Raw genomic sequence first — 22,600 nt, forward strand, 5'->3', positions numbered from 1 at the left:
CCGGGTAATCCAAAGAAGACGCCTTCTCAGCAAGGGGGGCAGATCTGGAGAATGGAGTTTAAGGAACCAAAGCAATGCTGGGGTGATGAGGGAGAAGTGTGTGGGGTTTTCAGAGTGCTCCAGGTGTCCATTCCTCCCCTATCGTAACTGAAGCCCTTATCAGATTCAGTAGCATTTCCATAACACGTACCCCTCTGCCTGTTTGAGGCATTTTAAAACCAGAAGAGATCATGCCAGTGGAGGGCCAGTGAAGGGCCTGACAGAGAGATAGTTGTGTTGTTAATGGAGATTAATAATTCAGGTAGCGGGGTGGAGATGGAAGGAGGGAAGATAATGAGTTCAGTTTCAGGTAGCGTTGTGACATCCATGAAGAAATAGCAGACAAGCTATTGTTGGTAATACGGGACATGAGAGAGGGCGAGAGATCTGGAAAAGACGGGTAGATAAGGTAGATAATGGAAGCCAAATGAGTCGATTTGTTTTCCAAGGGACGACGTGTAGAGAGAGAAGAGAAGATGATAAGGACTGATCTTTGAGGGACGCCAACAGAAAGTGGAAGAGAAGTGGAAGTGAAGATGTTTTGCCAGAGAACGTGACCTCCAAAGTAGGATTAGTTGGATATGATGAGATCTAGCAGAGAGCTGTATCTACAGTATAGAAGAAAGTAACTCAAGAAGAAGATGGTGAGAAGAAGCCACAGAAGATGGGATCTAAAGAAGGATTTTTAATTAAAGGCTGTTGATACCTAAACGAAGACAAAACTAAATCAGGGACGTGATATAAAGCTAAGGCGGTATATTAAGACAGAAATAGATGTGTGTCTTATAAATGGTGCCAGTGTCCAGTGTAACTACCAACATTTGTTTTTTAAACATAAATATGTTTGTTCTTGTTTTTTAATCTAAAACCAAACTTTCAGAGAACGTATACATTTTAACCAAAGAGTCTCAATGTCAAAGTTGTCGTTGAGCCGCCGGTTATTCTAAGCTCTGCCGAGGGAACGTCAAAGTCACATTAGCAGTTGAATGCAGAAGAGGCTTCTAATGCGGCTTGGCTTTGTGTTCTTTTCATTACTCCTGTGGAGTTGAGTGACGTTGCTTCGACAAACGACAAAGTGAAGCGTCTGCTTATCTGTATCGGACCCTGTAGAGAAACGTCACATTAGTCTGAAGTCATTATGTACAATGTATCCGTCTCCCCTCCGCAGAGAACATGCTCCTCCGAATGAAAGAAAATAAATGTTTGGATAGAAGTCATTGATGACTTGCAATCTTCGGGCTTAAATCAAACTTTTTTTTTTTAAAGCGTCTTCAATAGCGAATGGATCACTGACTCCAATCTGGACAAAGAATAGACCGTTAAGAGAAATTGTCCTGGGGTTTTTAATTCAAATAACAAAACTACGAGGTCATTGACCTTCATAGCAAATGAGATTAGGGTTCCTGGATGCTCTGCCTTCATCATATAATTTAAGGGAGAAGACACATGTATGGTGGGGGCTCTTTAATGTTTTGGGGCTGCTTTTCTGCTGGAGGATACGAGGCATCATGGACTCTACCAAACATCAACAGACATTACATGAACACCTGGAAGCTTAAAATGGGCCGGGGTTGGATCTTCCAGCAGGACAATGATCCAAAAATACATAAAAATCAACACAAAAATGGTTTGCTGACCAAAAAACCCATGTCCTGCCATGGCCACCCCAGTCCCTTGCCTTGAACCCCATAGAAAACTCGTGGGGGGAACTGAAGAGGGGAATCCAACAGCGTCGGCCTCAAAACCTGAAGGCTCTGGAGAGATTCTGTATGGAGTCTCAGACCCCCTGCCATGTATTCTCCATCTCATCAGACAATAATTGCCCCGCACATACATGTAACATTTTAACCCGTGTTGTGTTTGCAATTGTTTGATATCCATGAGCGTGGAGGATTTTTGGGTATTTTTTGAAGAAAAGATCAAAAGGCTAAACAAGAAAGATATTTTTTCCCAGCTTTCTCTGCTCATATTTACCAAAGGTGCCAATGTTAGCGGAGGGCGTTGTTTGTCGATATAATGGGATGCTGGCGGAAAGTCCGGTGAGGGAACAAGGACCATCTGTAACAATCTTCCTCCAATTTTCAGATAAAGACATTTTTTCCCAGCCCCGCTGTTCATCCCAAGCAAATCTTCCAAGATGGTTTTTGTCATTTCAGTACCACCAATCATCAAAATCATTAAAAATGAAGAAAAAATGACATAAACCCACCTTTTAGGGCATATATGAGCAGGAGATTTCTCTGGATCAGAATCTACCAGGATCCTCACATTCAGCTGTATTGGTGCCCCCCAAAAATCGGCACTTTGGGCACATGAAGAGTCTACGATGCCAACAATTCCAGAATTCCCCGGATCCACCAGAAACGTATCCAACCTTTCATGAGAGTACTGACTGAATATACTGAAACAACGTATCATGGCTGATTTAAAGCTAATTGGACTGTTACATTTACAAAACATTTAAAAATAGCCTTTTTTCCTTAATTTAGTGGATTTCCTTGAAACGAAATACGTCGTGTATTCCCAGAACGGTTATAAATGTGCTAGAAACCTAGCGTGCTCCTTAACCACCGGCTGAGCGTGTTATTTATCTCGCATTAAAGAATAAAAAACAACAAATTACATTCATGCTGAAATTATTATGAATTCAGTGTCATCATTGATATATATATATTTATATACCGGTATATATATATCTGGAAGACGGAATCTTGGTTTCCTAATAATGGATGTTAATGAGATCCGCACCATCAAACATCTAAGCCATGCTGATGACAAACTAATGATTCTGCAAAAAAGTACAGTTACACCTCACAAATTTAGGGGGGAGGGGGGGTCCAAAGCCACGCATGTTGCTTGTAAGTCGCTGAGATATATTTGGTGTTCGCCTGTAGTGCAGGTTAATGATGGATGTTTAACGATGTTTTCCAACCTCTAGAGCTTACAATGACGTGGCGCCGGCGGTGAAAAGGCAATTTCCTCGTCTAGTACGGGGAAAATTCCAAAATAAGCACAACTCTAAGTATCACATTTTATATCTCACGTACCATATCCGCTACAGCCTTTTCATATTATTAATAATAATAATAACAAAATATAAATATAAAAACAATTAAAATATATTTGAATGGACGGTTACTAAGCAGCCCACTGGAAACCTCCAAGGATTTCTCACTAAGAGTAACCCCCCCTCTCTATATATATTTATATATATATATATATATGAGTCAGGAGATGTATATAAACACCACCCTGTCCAGCGAAGCTTACAATTCTTCCTACAGCCTGCATTCTGTAAGAAACCATCCGTCCTCCCATCCTCTCCACCTTCGAGATCTCCGGGCCATTGCCCTCTACCCATCACCCTCGCTACAGTCTAATTATCCTCATCCGAGCAGCCTCTCCCCTTCTCTCTCGCCCCCCCATCAACCTCCTAATAGGTTGTAAGCTCACAAGATCCTCTCCTCCTTCTGTCCCAGTATGTCTTGACATAATGTTAATCTTACCATCAAATTGTATATATTGTACATTCTAATGCTCTTGGTGATTTTGTATTCTCTGTTGTTGTTATACAGAATCTGCTGGGGCTCTAAATAAACGGTAATAATGTAACGCAATATACGTGACACGTAATAATAATTAAAAAATAAAGTTATTTTGAACACATTCAGCCGGTACCGAAAAAAAAATAGCCTACAAACCTACGACTTTATAAAGGGCAGACATCCGTCCTCTTATTCCGCACGTTCACAAAAGACAAAAGTTCCGCACATCCCGCGAGGTTCCGTAAGCGACTTTCTCAGCCCTGGAATCTAAAGGGTCGATGTTTAATACGAGTCGCCGTTTCACTGAGCTTCCATCGTTATTTGCGTGACGTTGTCTAATGACGCAGCCTGCGCAGCTCGGGCCGATCGACGTCCATAACGAGCTAATGAACCGTAAAAAAATAGCCGCTATGGAGCCAGAAATCTTTTTTTTTTAAACAAGAAAATGTTAAAGAAGTACTTTTAAAAAACTCCAAAAAATAAAGGAAAGAAAAGGTTCAATGGAGTTGATTTGCCTTTATTTGTAGTAACTCTAACTTTCAAATATATATCTGGATAACAGAACTCCTTCTCTTACCCCGCTGAAGCGTGACACATATCTACCTCCTTATTCCGGATTATGAGTCACTGACCTTTTCACGGCGGTGGCTTTAAAAGCTTTAGACGGGCAAAACGAGTCTTTTTTTTTTTAAAGATATGTTGCTGTTTTTTTGGACCATCTTCACGCAGTAAGTACTTCCAAAATACGCTGAAAATAACAATTAGAGGCGGCTGTACCGACAGATTCCCATTACCACTCCGAAGAGCGCCGGCCGCACGCGTGGGTGATCCGCGCACCAATTCTTCATCAAATCGGACCGTGTCACCCAGCTAATGTCTACCGTAGATACATAACAGGCGTTACCGACTGAAGAGTTATAATATATATATATAGAACATGGAATCTTCAGTGTCATATACATCGGAGGGAAAAAGCTTAAGATCGTAATATCATAGTAATAGTAATATCAGAGTGATATATTATTATTATTATTATCTTTTATTTATATAGCGCCAACAGTGTACGCAGAGCTTAATACAATACATAAATTCAAGGGGTCTGACGAGACGAGAACTGACAGACTGAGACAAACCGATACATTAGGTGGAGAGACTCGGCCCGCAAGCTTACGATCTTGAGATACACACTCTGTATGTCACTTTTTGATTCCTTAGCCGTGGTTACTTGGGCTTCCTCGTCGGCATACGTCTGCTGCTCAGACACAGCTTTGAAGCACAGGCTTGGACGTGCATGCGCCTGAGCGTTCCACCTAGAGACAGTTTGATTATTTGAGGACAGAACGTATTTATTACACACGTGACAGACTGTGACGCCCTAGCAGAACACATACTTTGACAGCTTAACCAAGCGGATCCAGCCCCGTAACAGAAAGAGTACTCATGAACCAAACTTTCAATCATGCGTCGACATGAAAACATAATAACATAAAACGACCAAAGGACTTCTCCTGGCGGTAAAAATAAGCAGCAGGGGGACAGGCTTCAAAAGGTCAGAGTTCCCCCGTCAGCTGTCGGCTCTCTGTTGCCCTTTCTTTTTGTTTCTTCTCCCTCTGGTCTGCCCACCGCCTTTTGCATTTGCTAGAGATCCTAGCTCTGCTCCAGGCAAGAGGGAATGATTGTGTGTGATGGGCATGGGGTGTGAGTTGTGATGGCTGAATTTGATGGGAGTGAGGTGTAGTGTGTGATAGCTGGGTATGAGGCATAATGTGTGATGGCTGGGTGTAATAAAAATGGAGGTGTGATGCGTGGTGGCTGGGTGTAATGGACATTAGATGTGATGCCTGGTTGTCATAGGAGTGCTGTGTGATAGGAGTGAGGTATGATAGGAGTGATGGTAGGGAGAAATGGCTTCCTACATTTCATGCAAATATTTGTAAAGAAAGGAATGGAAACAACGAGTACCTTCCTATGTCGTAACAGACTTTTTATTGGCCTAACAAGGGAAAAAAAACAGCCCTTCTCTGCCGTCTGACAATTCTTGGCAGTGATTGGCTGCTTGAAACCAGCCAATCATTGGCAGGAAAGCACTCCTATGGACTTTAACAGGAGTACTTTCATGCACATGCAGGTCTCAATAGAATCCTGCAGCGCTCATTAAGCCGGTGCCGCTACTGACGGGTGGTAAGAATATCACGGGCAAGGGCATGTTGGGGTGCAGTCAAATACATATGGGGGGGTACTGCACCCCCCTAGCACTTTTTCAAGGGGGACACCATGGACCATGTAGCAGAGAGCTCTCAGCTACATGTATTAAAGTGCATATGATGACTGGGGCATCCCTTTAAACAAGAGCTTGGAAGCATTTCAAATTTAACATTCCAAGAATCTAATCTTAATGAGATACAGAATTCTGGAAAATTCACGGTAACTCCGGCTTAAGGAAGAAGAAACAAATATATATTTAGAGTTTAAGTAGCCAATTTACAGAACTATTGCTGAGTACGGCGACTGTAAAAAAAACCAAAAAAACTTTTTTTTCTTAAATGAATGTGGCAAAACCGTGCATGAAAGCATAAAAAGTATTGCTGGCACAAACATAACACAATGGCTCCAAAAACACACGTATAATATGACAATGCTCTTTATGTTACATAGTTTCAGACTGCAGAACAAACGGACACATTGAATAAACTCGAATACAGAAGGCATTATTCGCTCCAGACACCCATTACAGAAATGTCATTTTTGTGACAGAAAAGTCCACAAAACGCCCACCGGATCCCACGTTTTCTGGTAACGTCTCACAAGCCTCCCTGCTTCGGTAAATTCCCTGTAAGTCGCATTTCATGTCAATCCGCAGAAGAACTTCGCACGCGGCTTTCAGGATCTGTCAGCGTCCGTTAATAAAACGCGTTCCTCGCGCCAGAACGCCCCTCGCCAGGCGGCTTATGATGGACAGAAAGAAAGAAGAGGCACGGAGATCGGGACACGGAACGTAGGCATCGAGAGAGCCGTACAGAAAGTGAACGATATTTTGTTACAAAAGTCCAGCTACATAAACCGGGCTCCGTCTGTATTTCGTAAAGATCCACTACTCGGGAACTCAATTATATTTCATTACCGGTTGCATTATTTTTTTTTGTAAGATTCAGAAGTTTGGGAATGTTTTCCACATCGCAGCGAAAACGCAGATCGTAGAATTATTTTAATTTTAAATGGTTGGGTGGTAATTTAACCGATTCTATATTGCAAGGTTGTGACAATAGCTTTATTCTTTGCTAATCTCGTGTCGCGGCTTTATGGATGCTTGCATTGGGCAGGGTAAGAGCTGACCACAAACCCTGCATTGTCATAACTAGGGCTGCAACTAACGATTATTTTAGATAAAAAAATAAATGTAAATTTTTCGTTTATTTAAAATAATGGGATGTTAAAAACAAACAGCAGAATAAAAAACTTTGAGGAAAATGTATTTCTTGTTTTTATTTCCCCACCTGCCCCCCTCAGTTATGCGCATCTGAGCCCAGGCTTTCCACATTGCCTCCCAGAAATGCCTTATACCCCCAGATATACCCCCTGTATGCCTTATACACTAAATGGGAGAGGAGAAAATTACAGCTAAACACAAGCGCCTCCAAAGTGTCAAAACATCCTTGGTCACAAAGGGTAACAAAAATAAACAGTCTGGTCCTTCATGGGTTAATTGTCTTTTATTAAGTGTAAACAGGGTTTCTTCTCCTGTCCAAGTATCCTCAACATTGCCATCTATTAACAATCTACGAGTATTTCTGTGAAGCATGCGCAATGTCAGAAGAAGCCCTTACTTCTCAACACTGCAGAAAGTCTCTTTGGAACAAACCACTTCGTGTAAGGAGAGGGGGGGTCATGTGGAATAAAACACTGTCATTTGTGAAAGAGGCAGCTGTGTATTGGCCCTGAGGATATTTGGAACCAGGGCAGAACACCCCTATGGCCCTTGCACTGTGGTACAGCCTGCCCTGACTGTGATGTCATAGTGCTGTGATGTCACAATGCTGTGATGTTCTGTAAAAGCGCATCCAGACACTGTGGTTGTTTCAGATTGTGAGCAGTAGCAGTACTGAGCATAACAGTTACCTGTCCACGACAGGCAGCGAAATCGCGATTTCAATTGACTCTGAAAAGACAAAATAGGCAGAGATTAAAAGGCCTTCATTCGTGTGACGGAATACCCGGCACATAGGCGCGAGTCTCTGCACCTGAACATCTTTGACTGACACCCGACAGATACACGTTTCAGCCGTCATGGAGCGCACTTGCTTCGGCACTCCTGGCCCTCGCACAAGCAGCAGAATAACATTCGCGCTGTGTGTGTTTGGCTGGGCGCTCTTATTCGGCGGATCTCTACTTTCTGTCTATGGGTTCGCGACATGCCAGTCCGACAGCTGTATCGCCTACAAGGTGACGGGCCCGGTACTTGCCGGGTTAGGGCTGGCATGTTTAATAATGGCGGAGTTTACTGCCCAACGAGAGAGAAGGAGGGAATTAGAAGGAGACCCGACGGATCCAGATAGAAGCTTCCTCTGCGGGAAAAGCCGGCAGTTTGTGCAGTTCGTGATACTCGGGATGCTGTTACTGGTTTGCGGGGTACTGATTTATATCCCAGGACTTGTGGTTCCAGTCTGCAAACCGGCATCCAACACAGACAAACCCCCTAAAGTTTGTGTAGCTCGCTTTGTGCGGATAATCACACTCACAGTAATCGGTTTGTGTTACAGCCTGGCTGTCTATATGAGCAAAAGGTGTCGGGACGGCGACTCTGAGGAGGACTCTGAAGCCTTCAGATATCAGCCGCTTCCTGTAACATTGGGTGATGACGTCACCCCCCCTCCACACTTTGCAGGAGGACCTAATTGGTCAATGAGCAGGGATCCTCCTTCCTACGACAGCCTCTTTTTTGAAAGGGGCGACCATGATTCCGGCCGACGCGGCGGGGAAAATGAACACAACGTTCCAAGACCGTGGGGGCCGAACGTACAAAACATGGACGAGTGTTACCCTTCGGAGCCGCCTCCAAGATACGAGGACATTTACCCTACTGAGCCGGATCCTGAAGAGAGTTCATCATCATCATCATCATCATCGTATCACTCGGTTTCCCAATCATCGGAGTCGAGTGACTATGAGCTCGCACCAGGACCCTAAACGTGGAAAGTCTGAACTATTGGGGGGGTTTTTTTCTAACATTTCGACTCAGTACAGAGTTTGAGCCGGAAGCGTCACCCAAAACATCACCTCTGACGATATCCAGGTCTGCAGATAAAGGACTGAAATCAGACCGAGTTTTTTGTCAGTGCCGGCACCGTACATGACGCCTGTCGAAATGTTTTTTTCCCCCCCGTGAGACTTCCACCTTAAATAACGGATAAATAAAACGACATCTTTTCATGGTTGCCCCTCAAACAGTATCTGTGTGTGTTTGTGTGCGTGTTGGATGTACCGCGTGTACGAGGTCACATTATCGTATGGAATCTATAACATAAATCTCTTACATGTGAAATCAATGAGTTATCTCTGGCTTGGAATCACCTCCAAGATACGAGATATATCCTACCCAGCGCGATCCTCTTCATATTACTCGAGCGACTACGAGCTCGCACCCGGACCGGAAATGTGGAAAGTGGTTGCACTTCCGACCTCGGCTTCCGTGCTCCCTAATCAGTACGCGACGGCTATTGATGCCGAGCGCGGGGATGACGTCATATCCCGGCGCATAGTGATGAGGGAGCAGTAAAGCAGGTCTGAAATGACAGACCTCGCGCTCCCACAACTGGATGGAATGTGTGTGTGTATATATATATATATATATATATATATATATATATATATATATATATATATATATATATATATACATATACATATGTGTGTAAAGGCAGGGGTGTGTGGTGAGGGCAGTGTATAAATGCGTATGTTTGGACAGGCGTATGTTAGTGTGTGTAAGGGCAGTGTATGTGTATATCTGTGTGTTTATAAGCTGGTGTGTACTAGTGTATGTGTGTAAAGGAAGGGGTGTGTGAGGGCAGTGTATATCTATACATGTCTGTGGACAGGCATATGTTAGGGAGAGCTGACTCACCCAATCCGAGCAGGCTTTGTATACAACAACCAGCCAATCACCGGTAAAGTACATCGCTTGTTGTGATTGGCTGGTTGTAGTATACTGGCTAGAGGGGTAGTCTTATACGGCGAGTATAGCCCAAACTCTATATTTTAACTAGAAAAGTTGGGGGTCGTTTTATACGCCGGAAAATACGATACGTTTTTTTCTCCCCCTGACATTTCTAGCTTAGCGCTCTCTGTCAGCCGCTCTTCTCGCAGCGGTTTAACACAACAACAATGTTGCGTCTTCGTTAAAATGCGCCAAGTTTATATATTTATTGTTGCCAAATAGGCATTACTGCACAAACAAGTCCTGGAAACCAAGATGTGCACTTTCCATCAAAAGACCCGCGGCTGCATTACTTACAGGGGGTTGGAGGGGGCGCCCTGCGGCTTCCGTCTCCCGCAGGTAGGCTGTCGATATACCTGGATGGATAAGGCAGCCGCCATGTTTACAGGAGACACGTTTATCTGTGCTGGTTCGGGACATGTGAAAGTGCTCTCTGCTATACCTTATACCCCAGATCTGCCACTCTGCCCCCCCAATATGCCTTATATGTAACCACTGGAAGACACTTATTGAATAGTACCAGCCGCACATTGTAACTATTTACCCAAAGTACACAGCCGGTTGGTTTATTTTCGTTTGCACATTTATAATCCATGAATGGTAAAAATCTGCATGCGCTTTAAATTACAATACACAAAAAACACCACATAAGATGCATTTACACAGACAGTGGAATAATACGCATCAGGCTTAGACGAAGAACTACCACCGGGACGAAAGCCACCTGTACGCCAGTTACATTTAAAGCCCAATCATCCTTAGCTTTTTAGCTCAAAGGTGGTGGTTCAAACCGTTACATATAGCGTTGTATACATTTGGGATTACCTGAACATCTTACCCACCGAGACTTCATCAACAGGATAGCTTTAAGTAACTAAATGTAACAATTTAAAACAAGCGAAAGAAAAAAATCTGGCGCTCTCACATACGCGATGCAGCATTACAGGCCAATCCTGCCATTCGGGTCGCCATTCTTAAACTGTGGGAAACCCGCAGACGCTCTCAAAAGTACCCCCCGGTCAGTTTCCCAAAACCGTTTTTTTGTAGCAGTTAACGCACCAGGGAGTAATCGTCTACCTTGTTACCAACAAACTCTGAAAGGTCACGGCCAGTTTCCCTGTACAGTAATACGTAGAAAGTGCTACGTTTAGCTTAAAAACGTACAGCGGCATCTGTAATTAAAAACAAAGCGCTGCACAACGGCAAATTTTCATGCAGAAACAGAACGCAATAACCCCCCCCGCAACAGCAGAAACAGAATTTATAACGTTTAACACACTAGGCCCCGGGGCGCTGGCGCTTCTCTCCGTACGATAACTGATCTACTCGGCTCTCCAGCTGGAAAGCGTCGATCCTCTCCTTGGAGTTCACGCACAGCATGTCCAGTAGCAGGTTACACACCTCCTGCGGCACGGACCGCTTGTTCTTTAGAGGGATTTGAAGCTGCAAATTCGGATTCTCCAAGAAGGCCTCCCCAACAGATATAAGATTCTTTCCTTGACAGATGTAGACCCCTAGACAAAGACGGAGGAGGAAAAAGTTATTTACAGCTCTCGGTTTTGTACATGAAAAGGTTAGATTTGGGTTCTATGTGCCATACACCCGGCTGCAGCCTTGTGAGCGTTTTTATAGATCGGGGGGGGGGGGACCCCAAAGGATAACACAGCATTTTCTACGTTTATCTTCAATTACCATCAAACTGCATCAATGCTATTTTCAATTAGACAGATTCCATTTGTGGATCAGAGTTTAGTACAATATTATTTTGGGTATACATACATTATGTGTTTAATCACCCATGGATATGTTACATCAAAAACAGCAGGAGGGATATAGAGTAGTTATATATTTACTTCCATTGATTTCAACAGGAGTGCTGCAGTACATGTGCAGAACGTATGCTGCCTGCTTTCTGTAGAGGAGCAGAGGGGCTCTGACCGGTAAATAACTGCATCACAAAATAAAAGGGAACCTTAAAACAAGGCCTCAAACAGCAGCTTCGTTCATATACACCAAGTGCTGCTGAATGTACCGAGAGTGGCGATCAGAAGTTACATTTACACACTAGTGTTGTGACAAGAGAAAATGTTCACCAGTTCTCAGTGCACAAATAACACAATAATGAAAATACACAGCAAATCATACTCATACACGACCGTTCAAAAGGTTTGGGGTAACTGAGCTGTTTTCATGGAATACAAGGACATTTCTGGCTGTAACATAATTATCAAAGGGTTTCCTAATCATCAATTAATCTTTTATACTTAAACTTGGATCAACAAACACAACGTGCCATTGGAGCGCAGGGAGTGATAAAGGGTCTCTGTACGCCTATGGAGATATTCCATTAGAAGTCAGCCATTTCTAGCAACAATAGTCAAGATTTCTGATCCATTTCTCGTTTTTTTAATGGAACCCCCCCCATAAACAAGGACAATTTTTAAGTGACCCCAAACTTTTGAACAGTAATGTATACATTAATGTATATATAACTCGCATACATACACACGCCAATAATGTAAGACCACTCACCAAGCAGCTCTTTATGTGAGTCCGCATCCCTGAACGTAATCATTTCGATCATCGCCCAAAATAGAATCCCGAGAGAGAAGACGTCGGCTTTGGCCGTGTAGCGCCCCTCAAACACCTCGGGAGCCATATAGAAATCCGAACCGCAAGCCGACGAGAAGCGCTGCTGGTTCACGTTCACGCTGCCCTGGCAGACCTTACTGAGGCCAAAATCTGCTACCTGCTGAAAGGAACGAGTCCTAAAATTACCCAGAACCCCCCAAACACCACAACACGTGAAAAGGTTATATGGTAGCAATATAAAAATGAGAAAATCATGGCGTGAGACACCCTGTGCTCCCTGACTTTTTAATGACTTTCTGCCTACAACCGGCATGAAAAACGGGACCACACAGAGACGAGTGTGCTGCAGCTTCTCCTAAAGCCAAGTACTTTTATTAACTTTTTTCCTACAGGTAGATAATGAATAAACTACTTACAGACTACAGTATTATACCTTATTCATTGGTGGGGGTGTACCGGGCACTAGACTGGGAGAGGAGTTATCCATTTCCTGCCCCAAAGTTCTTCTTTTTACAAAAAGGCCTATTCTAGGGAGTTTAGCAGAAAGTATTTGCTATAATGTTGTATTTTGATGTATTTTGACCTAAACTGCATGCTGTGAGAATGTGACACGTTTACAGACGCACCCCTTCCCTGAGGCTGGAGCACATGGAGGGTTTGGGAACAGGTTCATAGGCCTGGTCTAACCCCCTGGACCCCTAACCACTTATTGGGGTAATGGAGAGCAGTGGGTAATAAAGATCATTCACTTCTCATAGGAAACCTGCACCCCCCCTCTCCACAGTGGGAAAATCCTCTCCCAAATGTAACCCCCAATGGAGAGCAGGGGGATCCTCAACCTAATATTACCCCCCCCCATGGAGAGCAGGGGGATCTTCAACCTAATATTACCCCCCCCATGGAGAGCAGGGGGATCTTCAACCTAATATTACCCCCCCCCATGGAGAGCAGGGGGATCCTCAACATAATATAACCCCCCCACCATGGAGAGCTGGGGATCCTCAACATAATAACCCCCCACCATGGAGAGCAGGGGGATCCTCAACACCCTCCACCATGGAGAGCAGGGGGATCCTCAACACCCCCACCATGGAGAGCAGGGGGATCCTCAACACCCCCCACCATGGAGAGCTGGGGGATCCTCTGGTCACATACCCCCAACGTAGATCAGCGGATGCCCTCGCTGACGGCCCCCCAGGGACAGTTTGATAGCCATGCTGATGACTAGCACAGCAGTCCCCCACGCACCTTAAGCTCCGGCCCCCACTCCCCGTGTGACACCAGCACATTCTCCGGCTTCAGGTCCCGGTGCACGATCTGGTTGCGGTGCAGGAAGGCCAGAGCTCCTGCCATCTGCTGCATGCAAGTCCGGTGCAGGCGGGCCTCGGGGGCCTGGGCCAGCAGGAAGTCATTGAGGTTGCCGCCATCACAGTATTCGGTGACAAACCACAGGAAACAGGGCGGCTCCTCCTCCGCGGCTCGCTGGCCCTTCAGGCAGCTCTCCACCAGCAGCAGGTGGCTGTTAGGCCTGCGGTGCCGGCTGACAGGCTGGATAGTTTCCGGGCCGCCGCTCTGCAGTAAGCACTCCTCCAAGCGGATGACGTGTCGATGCTGGCTCTGGACGCTCCGCAGGGCCCAGAACTCCTGCAGGGCCAGCTCCACCGTCTCCGGCTGGCTGCACCTGACTCGCTTCACCGCCACCGGCAGCCCGGTCTCCGACACCAGCGCCTCGTACACCACCCCATAGCTACCGCGCCCGATCTCCCGCACCAGGCGGTACTTACAGGCCTCCGCCGCCATGCATGAAACACACAAACGGATACCTCAGGTATACCGTCTGCTCGACGCTAATAGTGCCGTTATCTACCGAAAACCACTATAAAATTAACGCTTTATTCAAGCGGGAAACCCCTTCAAATTCCCTCCCTAGCCAGCTACAGGTGACCGCGCAGCTTAGCCCCTCCCACGGCTAGCGGAGGGAATCCTTTTATTGGTCAGAAATTGGCGCCGACTACTGCTGTGGAAGTACCTCAGAAAATGATGGAGTGAACAGGTGCTTATGGGGGAGCCTTCAGACTGAGGATTTTTTCTCCAAAAATGTCTCTTAGGACCCTGCGATCCTTCAAGGTAAGTTATAATTCATACATAGAGCAGGGTTTTATATAATGGCTGCCAAATAGCGAGCTTGGTCATTTATAACACATGTGGGAGTGATGGCCTAAATGTTCAATGTATATTTTTTCACTGCCATCATCCATTTAATGTAGGAGGGTAAAGCATTATTCTGTGATCTCACACTTTGTTTTATTCCTGTGTATACAATATATTTTTAAATGAAAGCCGTGATACTAAGAACAATATCATTTGTGTGCGTGCTCTAAGCAGGCGAGAAGGATGTCACGAGATCTGGCAAAAGATTTGATGTCTTTTTCATTTGGCATAATTAGACTTGTCGTCTTTTATTCAGATCTCAAGCCCATCATGCTGATACTCCTCATCTGCCAAATCGGCCCTTCCGCCTCTCTGACAGCCGGCGTGCGGCTGTGTGATGCGATGCGCACCGACATCCTCTGCTACTGTCCTCCACTTCCGTCGGGGCTTCTATGATGGAGCGCCAGCGTGTCATTACCTTGCGGTACTCCACCATAGAAGCCCCGGCCAGAAGCGGCGGAGGTTGTCTGCGCTCATTGCGCAATGTTCGCTGGCTGCCAGAGAGGGTGGATCCTTTGCAGCGCTGCAGGTGACCTGGATCTTCTTCTTTGGCAACCGGTGGGCGTCTCTGCGATGCCCGCAGACACCCTCCACTACTGCCGGTTGGTGCTCAGTCATAGAAGCTCCAGCAATAGTGCCGCCAGCAGCAGATGTTTGTCTACGTGCATTGTGCAGGCGTTCGCCAGCTCCCCTACTAGACCACAAGAAGTCTGGAGCACGGGGGGGGTAAGTCTGGGGGTGGTGCAGAGTGGCTTATCTGGGGTAAAAGGCATATTTGGGGGGGGCAGAGTGGCCTATCTGGGGGTTTTAAGGTATATCAGGGGGCACAGTGGCATATAAGGGGTATAAGGCATATTTGGGGGGCACAGTGGCATATAGGTGGTTATAAGGCATATCGGGGGAGCAGTTCCATATAAGGGGTATAAGGCATATCTGGGGGGCAGTGGCATATCTTTGGTGGCAGAGTGGCATATAGGGGGTTATAAGGCATATCGGGGGCACAGTGGCATATGGGGGATATAAGGCATATTTGGGTGGCAGAGTGGCATATCTTTAGGTTAAAAGGCATATCTGGGGCAGAGTGGCGTATAGAGGGGGTATAAGGCATAGCAGAAGGCACGATGCCTCTTTCACAAATGACAGTATTTTATTCCACATGACTCAACTACCCCCTCCTTACACGAAGTGGTTTGTTCCAAAGACACTTTCTGCAGTTAATAAGTAAGGGCTTCTTTTGGCATTGCGCATGCTTCACAGAAATACTTATAACTTGTTAAAAGATGTCCAAGTATCCTCAACGTTGTCAGGAGAAGAAAACCTATTCAGACTTGTACACACAGTATATCCAACACACACACACAAACACACACAGATACTGTTTGAGAGGCAACCATGAAAAGATGTCATTTTATTTATCCCTTATTCAAGGTGGAAGTCTCACGGGGGGGGAAAAAACATTTCGACAGGCGTCATGTACGGTGCCGGCACTGACAAAAAACCCGGTCTGATTTCAGTCCTTTATCTGCAGACCTGGATATCGTCAGAGGTGATGTTTTGGGTGACGCTTCCGGCTCAAACTCTGTACTGAGTCGAAATGTTAGAAAAAAACCCCCCCAATAGTTCAGACTTTCCACGTTTAGGGTCCTGGTGCGAGCTCATAGTCACTCGACTCCGATGATTGGGAAACCGAGTGATACGATGATGATGATGATGATGATGAACTCTCTTCAGGATCCGGCTCAGTAGGGTTTATGTCCTCGCATGTTGGAGGCGGCTCCGAAGGGTAACACTCGTTGATGTTTTGTACGGTCGTCCCGCGCAGCCATGGAACGTCGTGTTCATTTTCCCCGCCGGAATCATTGTCGCCCCTTTCCAAATCGATGCTGTCGTAGGAAGGAGACTCCCTGCTCGCTGAACAACCACGGCTTCTGATAAAACAGACAGCCAGCCAGTAACACAAGCCGAGTGCGACTGCGATTACCTGCACTAAGCGAGCTGCACAGAGTTTAGGGGGTTTGTCTGTGTTGGATGCCGGTTTGCAGGCTGGAACCACAAGTCCTGGGATACTAACTATTACCCCGCAAACCAGTAACAGCATCCCGAGTATCAGGAACTGCGCAAGCTGCCGGCTTTTCCCGCAGAGGAAGCTGCTATCTGGATCCGTCGGGTCTCCTTCTAATTCCCTCCTTCTCTCTCGTTGGGCAGTAAACTCCGCCATTATTAAACATGCCAGCCCTAACCCGGCAAGTACCGGGCCCGTCACCTTGTAGGCGATACAGCTGTCGGACTGGCATGTCGCGAACCCATAGACAGAAAGTAGAGATCCGCCGAATAAGAGCGCCCAGCCAAATACACACAGCGCGAATGTTATTCTGCTGCTTGTGCGAGGGCCAGGAGTGCCGAAGCAAGTGCTCTCCATGATGGCTGAAACGTGTACCTGTCGGGTGTCAGTCAAAGATGTTCAGGTGCAGAGACTCGCGCCTATGTGCCGGGTGTTCCGTCACACGAATGAAGGCCTTTTAATCTCTGCCTATTTTGTCTTTTCAGAGTCAATAGAAATCGCGATTTCGCTGCCTGTCGTGGACAGGTAACTGTTATGCTCAGTACTGCTACTGCTCACAATCTGAAACAACCACAGTGTCTGGATGTGCTTTTACAGAGCATCACAGCATTGTGACATCACAGCACTATGACATCACAGTCAGGGCAGGCTGTACCACAGTGCAAGGGCCATAGGGGTGTCCTGCCCTGGTTCCAAATATCCTCAGGGCCAATACACAGCTGCCTCTTTCACAAATGTTTTATTCCACATGACCCCCCCTCTCCTTACACGAAGTGGTTTGTTCCAAAGAGACTTTCTGCAGTGTTGAGAAGTGAGGGCTTCTTCTGACATTGCGCATGCTTCACAGAAATACTCGTAGATTGTTAATAGATGGCAATGTTGAGGATAATTGGACAGGAGAAGAAACCCTGTTTACACTTAATAAAAGACAATTAACCCATAAAGGACCATTTTATTTTTGTTACCCTTTGTGACCAAGGATGTTTTGACACTTTGGCGGTGCTCGTGTTTAGCTGCAATTTTCTGCTCTCCCATTTAGTGAACCCACGCCAGTTTTAGATATTGTTTTTTTTTTTTTTATTTGTTTTGTTTTAGGACAACAAGATTACGATTTTTTGGATCATGTCATCTAATTTCTTAAAAAACAAACAAAAAAACAAATGAATAAAAGTTGAAAACAGCATTTTTTCTGACTTATTTGGAAAATATTTTACTCATCTACAAAATCTAATGAAAAAAACTTTGTCTTGAGTTTAGAAATACCCAATGTTTTTCTCTTTTTTGCAAGTTATATGGCAAGTACAAGTAGCATATTACTATGTTGAAAATATTTTTCCCCATATCTGGCCATTCTGCCCCATCTGCTATTTGGGGCATATTTGAAGCTGGCTAATTCAATTTACCCCATGAAACCATATATATTTTAAACAAAAACTAGATATCCCAAGGTATATCAGATGCTGGTATTTGAACCTTTTCCATTCGTGAGATTTTACCACCAGGCTTTGGCATTTTTGTTTCTTCACGCAAGTTGTACTTCAGGTATGGATGTACAGCTCCTGGTATACGTGACTGTCATACAACAACCCGTTACGTGTTCAGCAACCTCTTCTGAGCACAGTTATACTGCCCGTGCATGGGGTTCGTCAGGTTTTTTGGAGGTAAAAGGCCACGTTTGGGAAGACCATATTTTTTTAGCTTGGAACTTTGACATCTGGTCCTTCTGCCCGCCATTTGAAGCCGGTCAGTTCAGTTTACCCCATCAAATCATATAATATTGAAAACTAAACACTCCAAGGTATTTCAAATGGTGGTATTTTAACTCTTTACATGCTCTAATTCTACCACCAGCCTTTATGTCCAAGTTGGTGGTGGTCATTTTTCGTGTTTTCGCTATCGAGGCATTTCAGAGACATCCTTTAAGCTGAAGAGGCGATCATTGATTGTGAGAAATAAAAACAAAATGCAGTTTTAGATGTGGTTCGCCGTGACCTTTATTGTTGGACTGTTTTTTGGGTTAAACGCTATCAATGTCAAATATTAAGACATTTGTTGAATGTCCATACACAGCATGCGCGAGCGATGCTTCTCTTCCCCTCCGCTGGGTGCTTGCTTTGTCCCGTAGTGGAATTAAAGTCATTGGCGCAGAATACAGAATCCCGCATGAGCCGAGCGCACGAGGCGAGTATGAAGCTGCGACTTCCCGTTATAACCCGGATAAGAACTTTTCAGAATCTTATTGCGGCAAAGAATATCTGCCTGCGAATAAATTAATTAAACCCAATCCACGAGCTGATGGCAAGAACTACAGGGGAGTCATAGGGCAACCGGCCATCAGCGGTGGAGGTTGGGTGGGGTGCAGAGTGACATATAAGGGGTATAAGGCATATTTAGGGGGCAGTGGAATATATATAAATAAAATATAATAATAAGGCATATCAGGGGGTATAAGGCATATAGGGGATATAAGGCATATCTGTGGAGGGGGGGTGGCATATCAGGGGGTATAAGGCATATCTTATCTGGGAGGCAATGTGGCGAGCCTGGGCTCAGATGTGCATAACTGGTTGGGAAACAAAAACTAGAAATGCATTTTTCTCAGTTTTTTTTTTTATTCTGCTGTTTGTTTTTTTACATCCAGTTATTTTAAATGAAATATTTACATTCATTTTTTTTTTTTATCCGATATAATGGAAAACAAACTAATCGATTTATGAAAATAATCGTTAGTTGCAGCCCTAATATTTTTTCTCCTTCTATTCTCTTGTAACAGGTCCCGGTACTATGAAAATGCATAGGCCCAAAGAAAAAAAAAAAGAGAGTGCGATCTGCAATATATTTAACACAGCACGGCGCCATAAGCAATAAGCGGAAAAGGCAGAACTCCGACAGATTGCTGGCGAACATTTTCTTTCTCTTAAAGCTCACAAATTCATCGTAACTTGCAGTGAGATCGCCTAGTATGGAACTGTAAGTCAAAGATATTATAAAGTGTTTAGGTGTTGGTTTTTGTTAATCATTTTTAACGGTAATGTTTAGTTGCTTTAATAGGTTTATTGCCGTCCATTTATAAGCAAACCGTTTTGGTAAGAGAAAAAAAGCAGTAATTGTAATAGAATATGAGATTAAATCATGATACTTCTAATTGCACCCTGCCAGTAAGTGATTAACACAGTTTGATTTTATTAGTTTGAGCAAATGACAGGCTGATGACAACATTACTTCCGCCGCACGCATGATTACCGTGATTTCCCTAAAAGAAGTCATATAACAAAAGGAGAGCGGGGGGGGGAGTAACATGAAATAATTTAGCATTTTAGGATTATATTTCTTAGGGAAGCAGTAGGTTGTTTTTTTTTTTCCCATTTTGTTTTGCCACGTTGCCTGCGGCTTCGCGTATTTGTAAATTATGATGTTCTGTAACAATTTAGCATTTCAGTCGCAGAATGCTGCGGCTCAATTATTCCGATAAAGAGACACGGAAATATTTATCAGGAACAAAACAAACATCAATTTGTGCTGCGAGGCCGTCGTTTTTATAGAAAGTTCAAGAAAACGAATGAACGCCCTATATTTAATGTAATCCTATAACACAGCGTAATACATTATGCAATCTTTTTTTGAAATGAGCGTTCAGACCGCTTATTTTCAATCAACGTAGAAATTAAAACGCCTCCTAATTTCATTATTGTTATTACTACGAATTTCAGATTAAAACATGTTTCAGATATTGTGCTGGAATCGTTATCATACGCCATGTGGTAAGTAATAGAACGGCTCGGTCCCTCTTGTGTGATATATACCGTATTTGCTCGATTATAAGACGATCCTGATTATAAGACGACCCCCCAAAATCTGAATATTAACTTATGAAAAAAAGAAAAAGCCTGAATATAAGACGACCCTGTAGGAAAAAAGTTTTACCAGTAAAGGTTAGTTCATGTAAACTATGTGAACAATTGTTTGTTAATAAAAGCTATGATTGAGAAAAATATTTTGTTTTTATTTCCTTTTTTTTTTTTCAACCTGCCCCCCCCAGTTATGCACATCTGCCCCTCTATATGCCACTCTGCCCCAGAAATGCCTTATACCCCATATATATGCCACTGTGCCCCATGATATGCCTTTTAACCCTCTAAATGCCACTGTGCCCCATGATACGCCTTTTAACCCTCTATATGCCACTGTTCCCCCTGATATGCCCTTTGACCCCCTATGTGCCACTCTGCCTCCAGAAATGCCTTACACCCCCCCATTTGCCACTCCCCCTCCCTCATCCAAACTTACCGGTGCTTCTGAGTTGGGGGGGGCGCATAACACAGGAGGATCCAGGTCCCCTGCATCTGAGCCCCCGGTGCTTAGTCCGGGCAGCATGTAGAGCTCCACGCGAATCGCGTAGAGCTCTACACGCTGCCCGGACTAAGCACCGGGGACTCAGAAGCACCGGTAAGTTGGAGGTGGGGGGGCATAACACAGGAGGATCCAGGTCCCCTGCATCTGGGTCCCCAGTGCTTAGTCCGGGAAGCGTGTAGAGCTCTACGCGATTGTATCGTGTAGAGCTCTACACACAGCCCGGACTAAGCACCGGGGGCTCAGAAGCACCGGTAAGTTTGGGGGGCATAACACAGGAGGATCCAGGTCCCCTGCATCGCTGCGGGGGATCTGGATCTAAGTCTCATAATCAGACCCATTTGCTCTGGAAAAAACCTAGTCTTATAATCGAGCAAATACGGTATAGAAGAGTACACCTTGATCATAAAGGCATGGACATGGTCAGCAACAATAATCAGGTAGGCTGTCTCGTTGGAATGATGCTCAATTGGTAGTAAGGGGCCAAAAGTGTGCCAAGAAAATGTCCCCCCCCCCCACCATTACACCACCAAGGTAGGCTGGATCCATGCCTTGGAAGACGGGCAGCAAAGCATTGAAATGAAGGAAATGTTGCACAATTCTCTCTCTCTCAGCTAGGTGTGGATCAAAACCTGTCTCGGTCAAGGAGAAAAAGTGAGCCATATGTATACCTGGGAACATCCAGGCACCCGGAGCCCTCCCGTCTAGCTAGCCATGGCTGGAAGTGGAGTTGGGTGTGAGGCAGCTCCACTCCTGGACTCTCTGTGAGGTGAACTGGAGTTCCCAGGTAGGGCGATACGCCCTCATATGACTACACACACATTGGTTTAACATGTTTGACGTGTGTTACATCTTAACTGCGCTATGTTATGGTACTACGTGACTCGTTTTATATTCCAGAATGCTCACAAAAAAGCAACATTCTGTAGGAACCTCATTGTCAGACAGCCAAACCCCGTATTTAATTACCTTTTAGTGTAACTCATTGTACTTTATCACCTGCAAATTACTATTTTCAGAATGAATTTATTGCTTTTCATTTCCTTAGGTATAATATTGATCTTATACGTGTTTGCAACTATTTACAGCTATTCTGGGTTCTATATAGGACAGACTGATGTATACTATCCTTCTGATGTTTTATTCTACCGTGAAGCTTTAAATAAGGGTCCTGACAAATTTCAGGCAAAACCATACAACAAATCAGATGGAAAATAACAAGATAAAATAATTATTGATAAATTATTGTTGGCACCATTAGGAGGGGCCATTACGGACTGCAGCAGAATCCTTATTTACTTTGCTTTTATTATCTGTCTGCGTAATCTTCTAGTTATTAATTCAGGGTCTGTGAATGGGGTCCACATGTTCTTTGTGACATCACTTAAAGTATACGAGACGGAATCCAGAGAGTATAGACCTGGTCCGCCATATGACCACTCTGGACCCTCCTACCTCTGCATTTTTAATAGTATATGCCTTTATGCTCATCCCACCATATCCCCCCATTTAAAAATGAAAAAGGCTATTGAAATCAACAGTCATTTCAGTATTGTATGAAACTATACAGTATATTGCTTTACAGGGGTC

The 22,600-nt window shown here is 44.6% G+C and overlaps 3 protein-coding genes across 3 annotated transcripts; 1 reads left to right on the forward strand and 2 right to left on the reverse strand.

Moving 5' to 3' along the window:
- The first annotated feature begins 7,868 nt into the window (after nucleotides 1–7,868).
- On the forward strand, nucleotides 7,869–8,768 carry LOC128484178 (transmembrane protein 171-like). The gene has a single exon (XM_053460496.1). It carries the CDS (start codon nucleotides 7,869–7,871, stop codon nucleotides 8,766–8,768), a length of 900 nt encoding a protein of 299 aa, XP_053316471.1.
- A 2,305-nt stretch (nucleotides 8,769–11,073) lies between these two features.
- Nucleotides 11,074–14,187, reverse strand: LOC128484404 (serine/threonine-protein kinase PDIK1L-like). The gene is made up of 3 exons (XM_053460774.1): nucleotides 13,636–14,187; nucleotides 12,328–12,544; nucleotides 11,074–11,309 (listed from the first exon to the last, which is right to left on the reverse strand). The coding sequence occupies exons 1-3, from the start codon at nucleotides 14,185–14,187 to the stop codon at nucleotides 11,074–11,076; spliced, it is 1,005 nt and encodes a 334-aa protein (XP_053316749.1).
- A 2,047-nt stretch (nucleotides 14,188–16,234) lies between these two features.
- LOC128484179 (transmembrane protein 171-like) lies at nucleotides 16,235–17,017 on the reverse strand. The gene has a single exon (XM_053460497.1). It carries the CDS (start codon nucleotides 17,015–17,017, stop codon nucleotides 16,235–16,237), a length of 783 nt encoding a protein of 260 aa, XP_053316472.1.
- Between the last annotated feature and the right edge of the window lie 5,583 nt (nucleotides 17,018–22,600).

The sequence above is a fragment of the Spea bombifrons genome, chromosome 3 (genome assembly GCF_027358695.1).
Source record: "Spea bombifrons isolate aSpeBom1 chromosome 3, aSpeBom1.2.pri, whole genome shotgun sequence".
In the NCBI taxonomy this organism is placed as follows: Eukaryota; Metazoa; Chordata; class Amphibia; order Anura; family Pelobatidae; genus Spea; species Spea bombifrons.

Coding starts and splice junctions, on each gene's coding strand:
- LOC128484178 (XM_053460496.1), top strand. CDS start 7,869: ATGGAGCGCACTTGCTTCGGCACTCCTGGCCCTCGCACAAGCAGCAGA.
- LOC128484404 (XM_053460774.1), bottom strand. CDS start 14,187: ATGGCGGCGGAGGCCTGTAAGTACCGCCTGGTGCGGGAGATCGGGCGC. Junction 12,545..13,635: donor AGTGGGGGCCGGAGCTTAAG/GTGCGTGGGGGA, acceptor TCCTTTCAGCAG/GTAGCAGATTTTGGCCTCAG. Junction 11,310..12,327: donor CTCACATAAAGAGCTGCTTG/GTGAGTGGTCTT, acceptor GTCTTTGTCTAG/GGGTCTACATCTGTCAAGGA.
- LOC128484179 (XM_053460497.1), bottom strand. CDS start 17,017: ATGGAGAGCACTTGCTTCGGCACTCCTGGCCCTCGCACAAGCAGCAGA.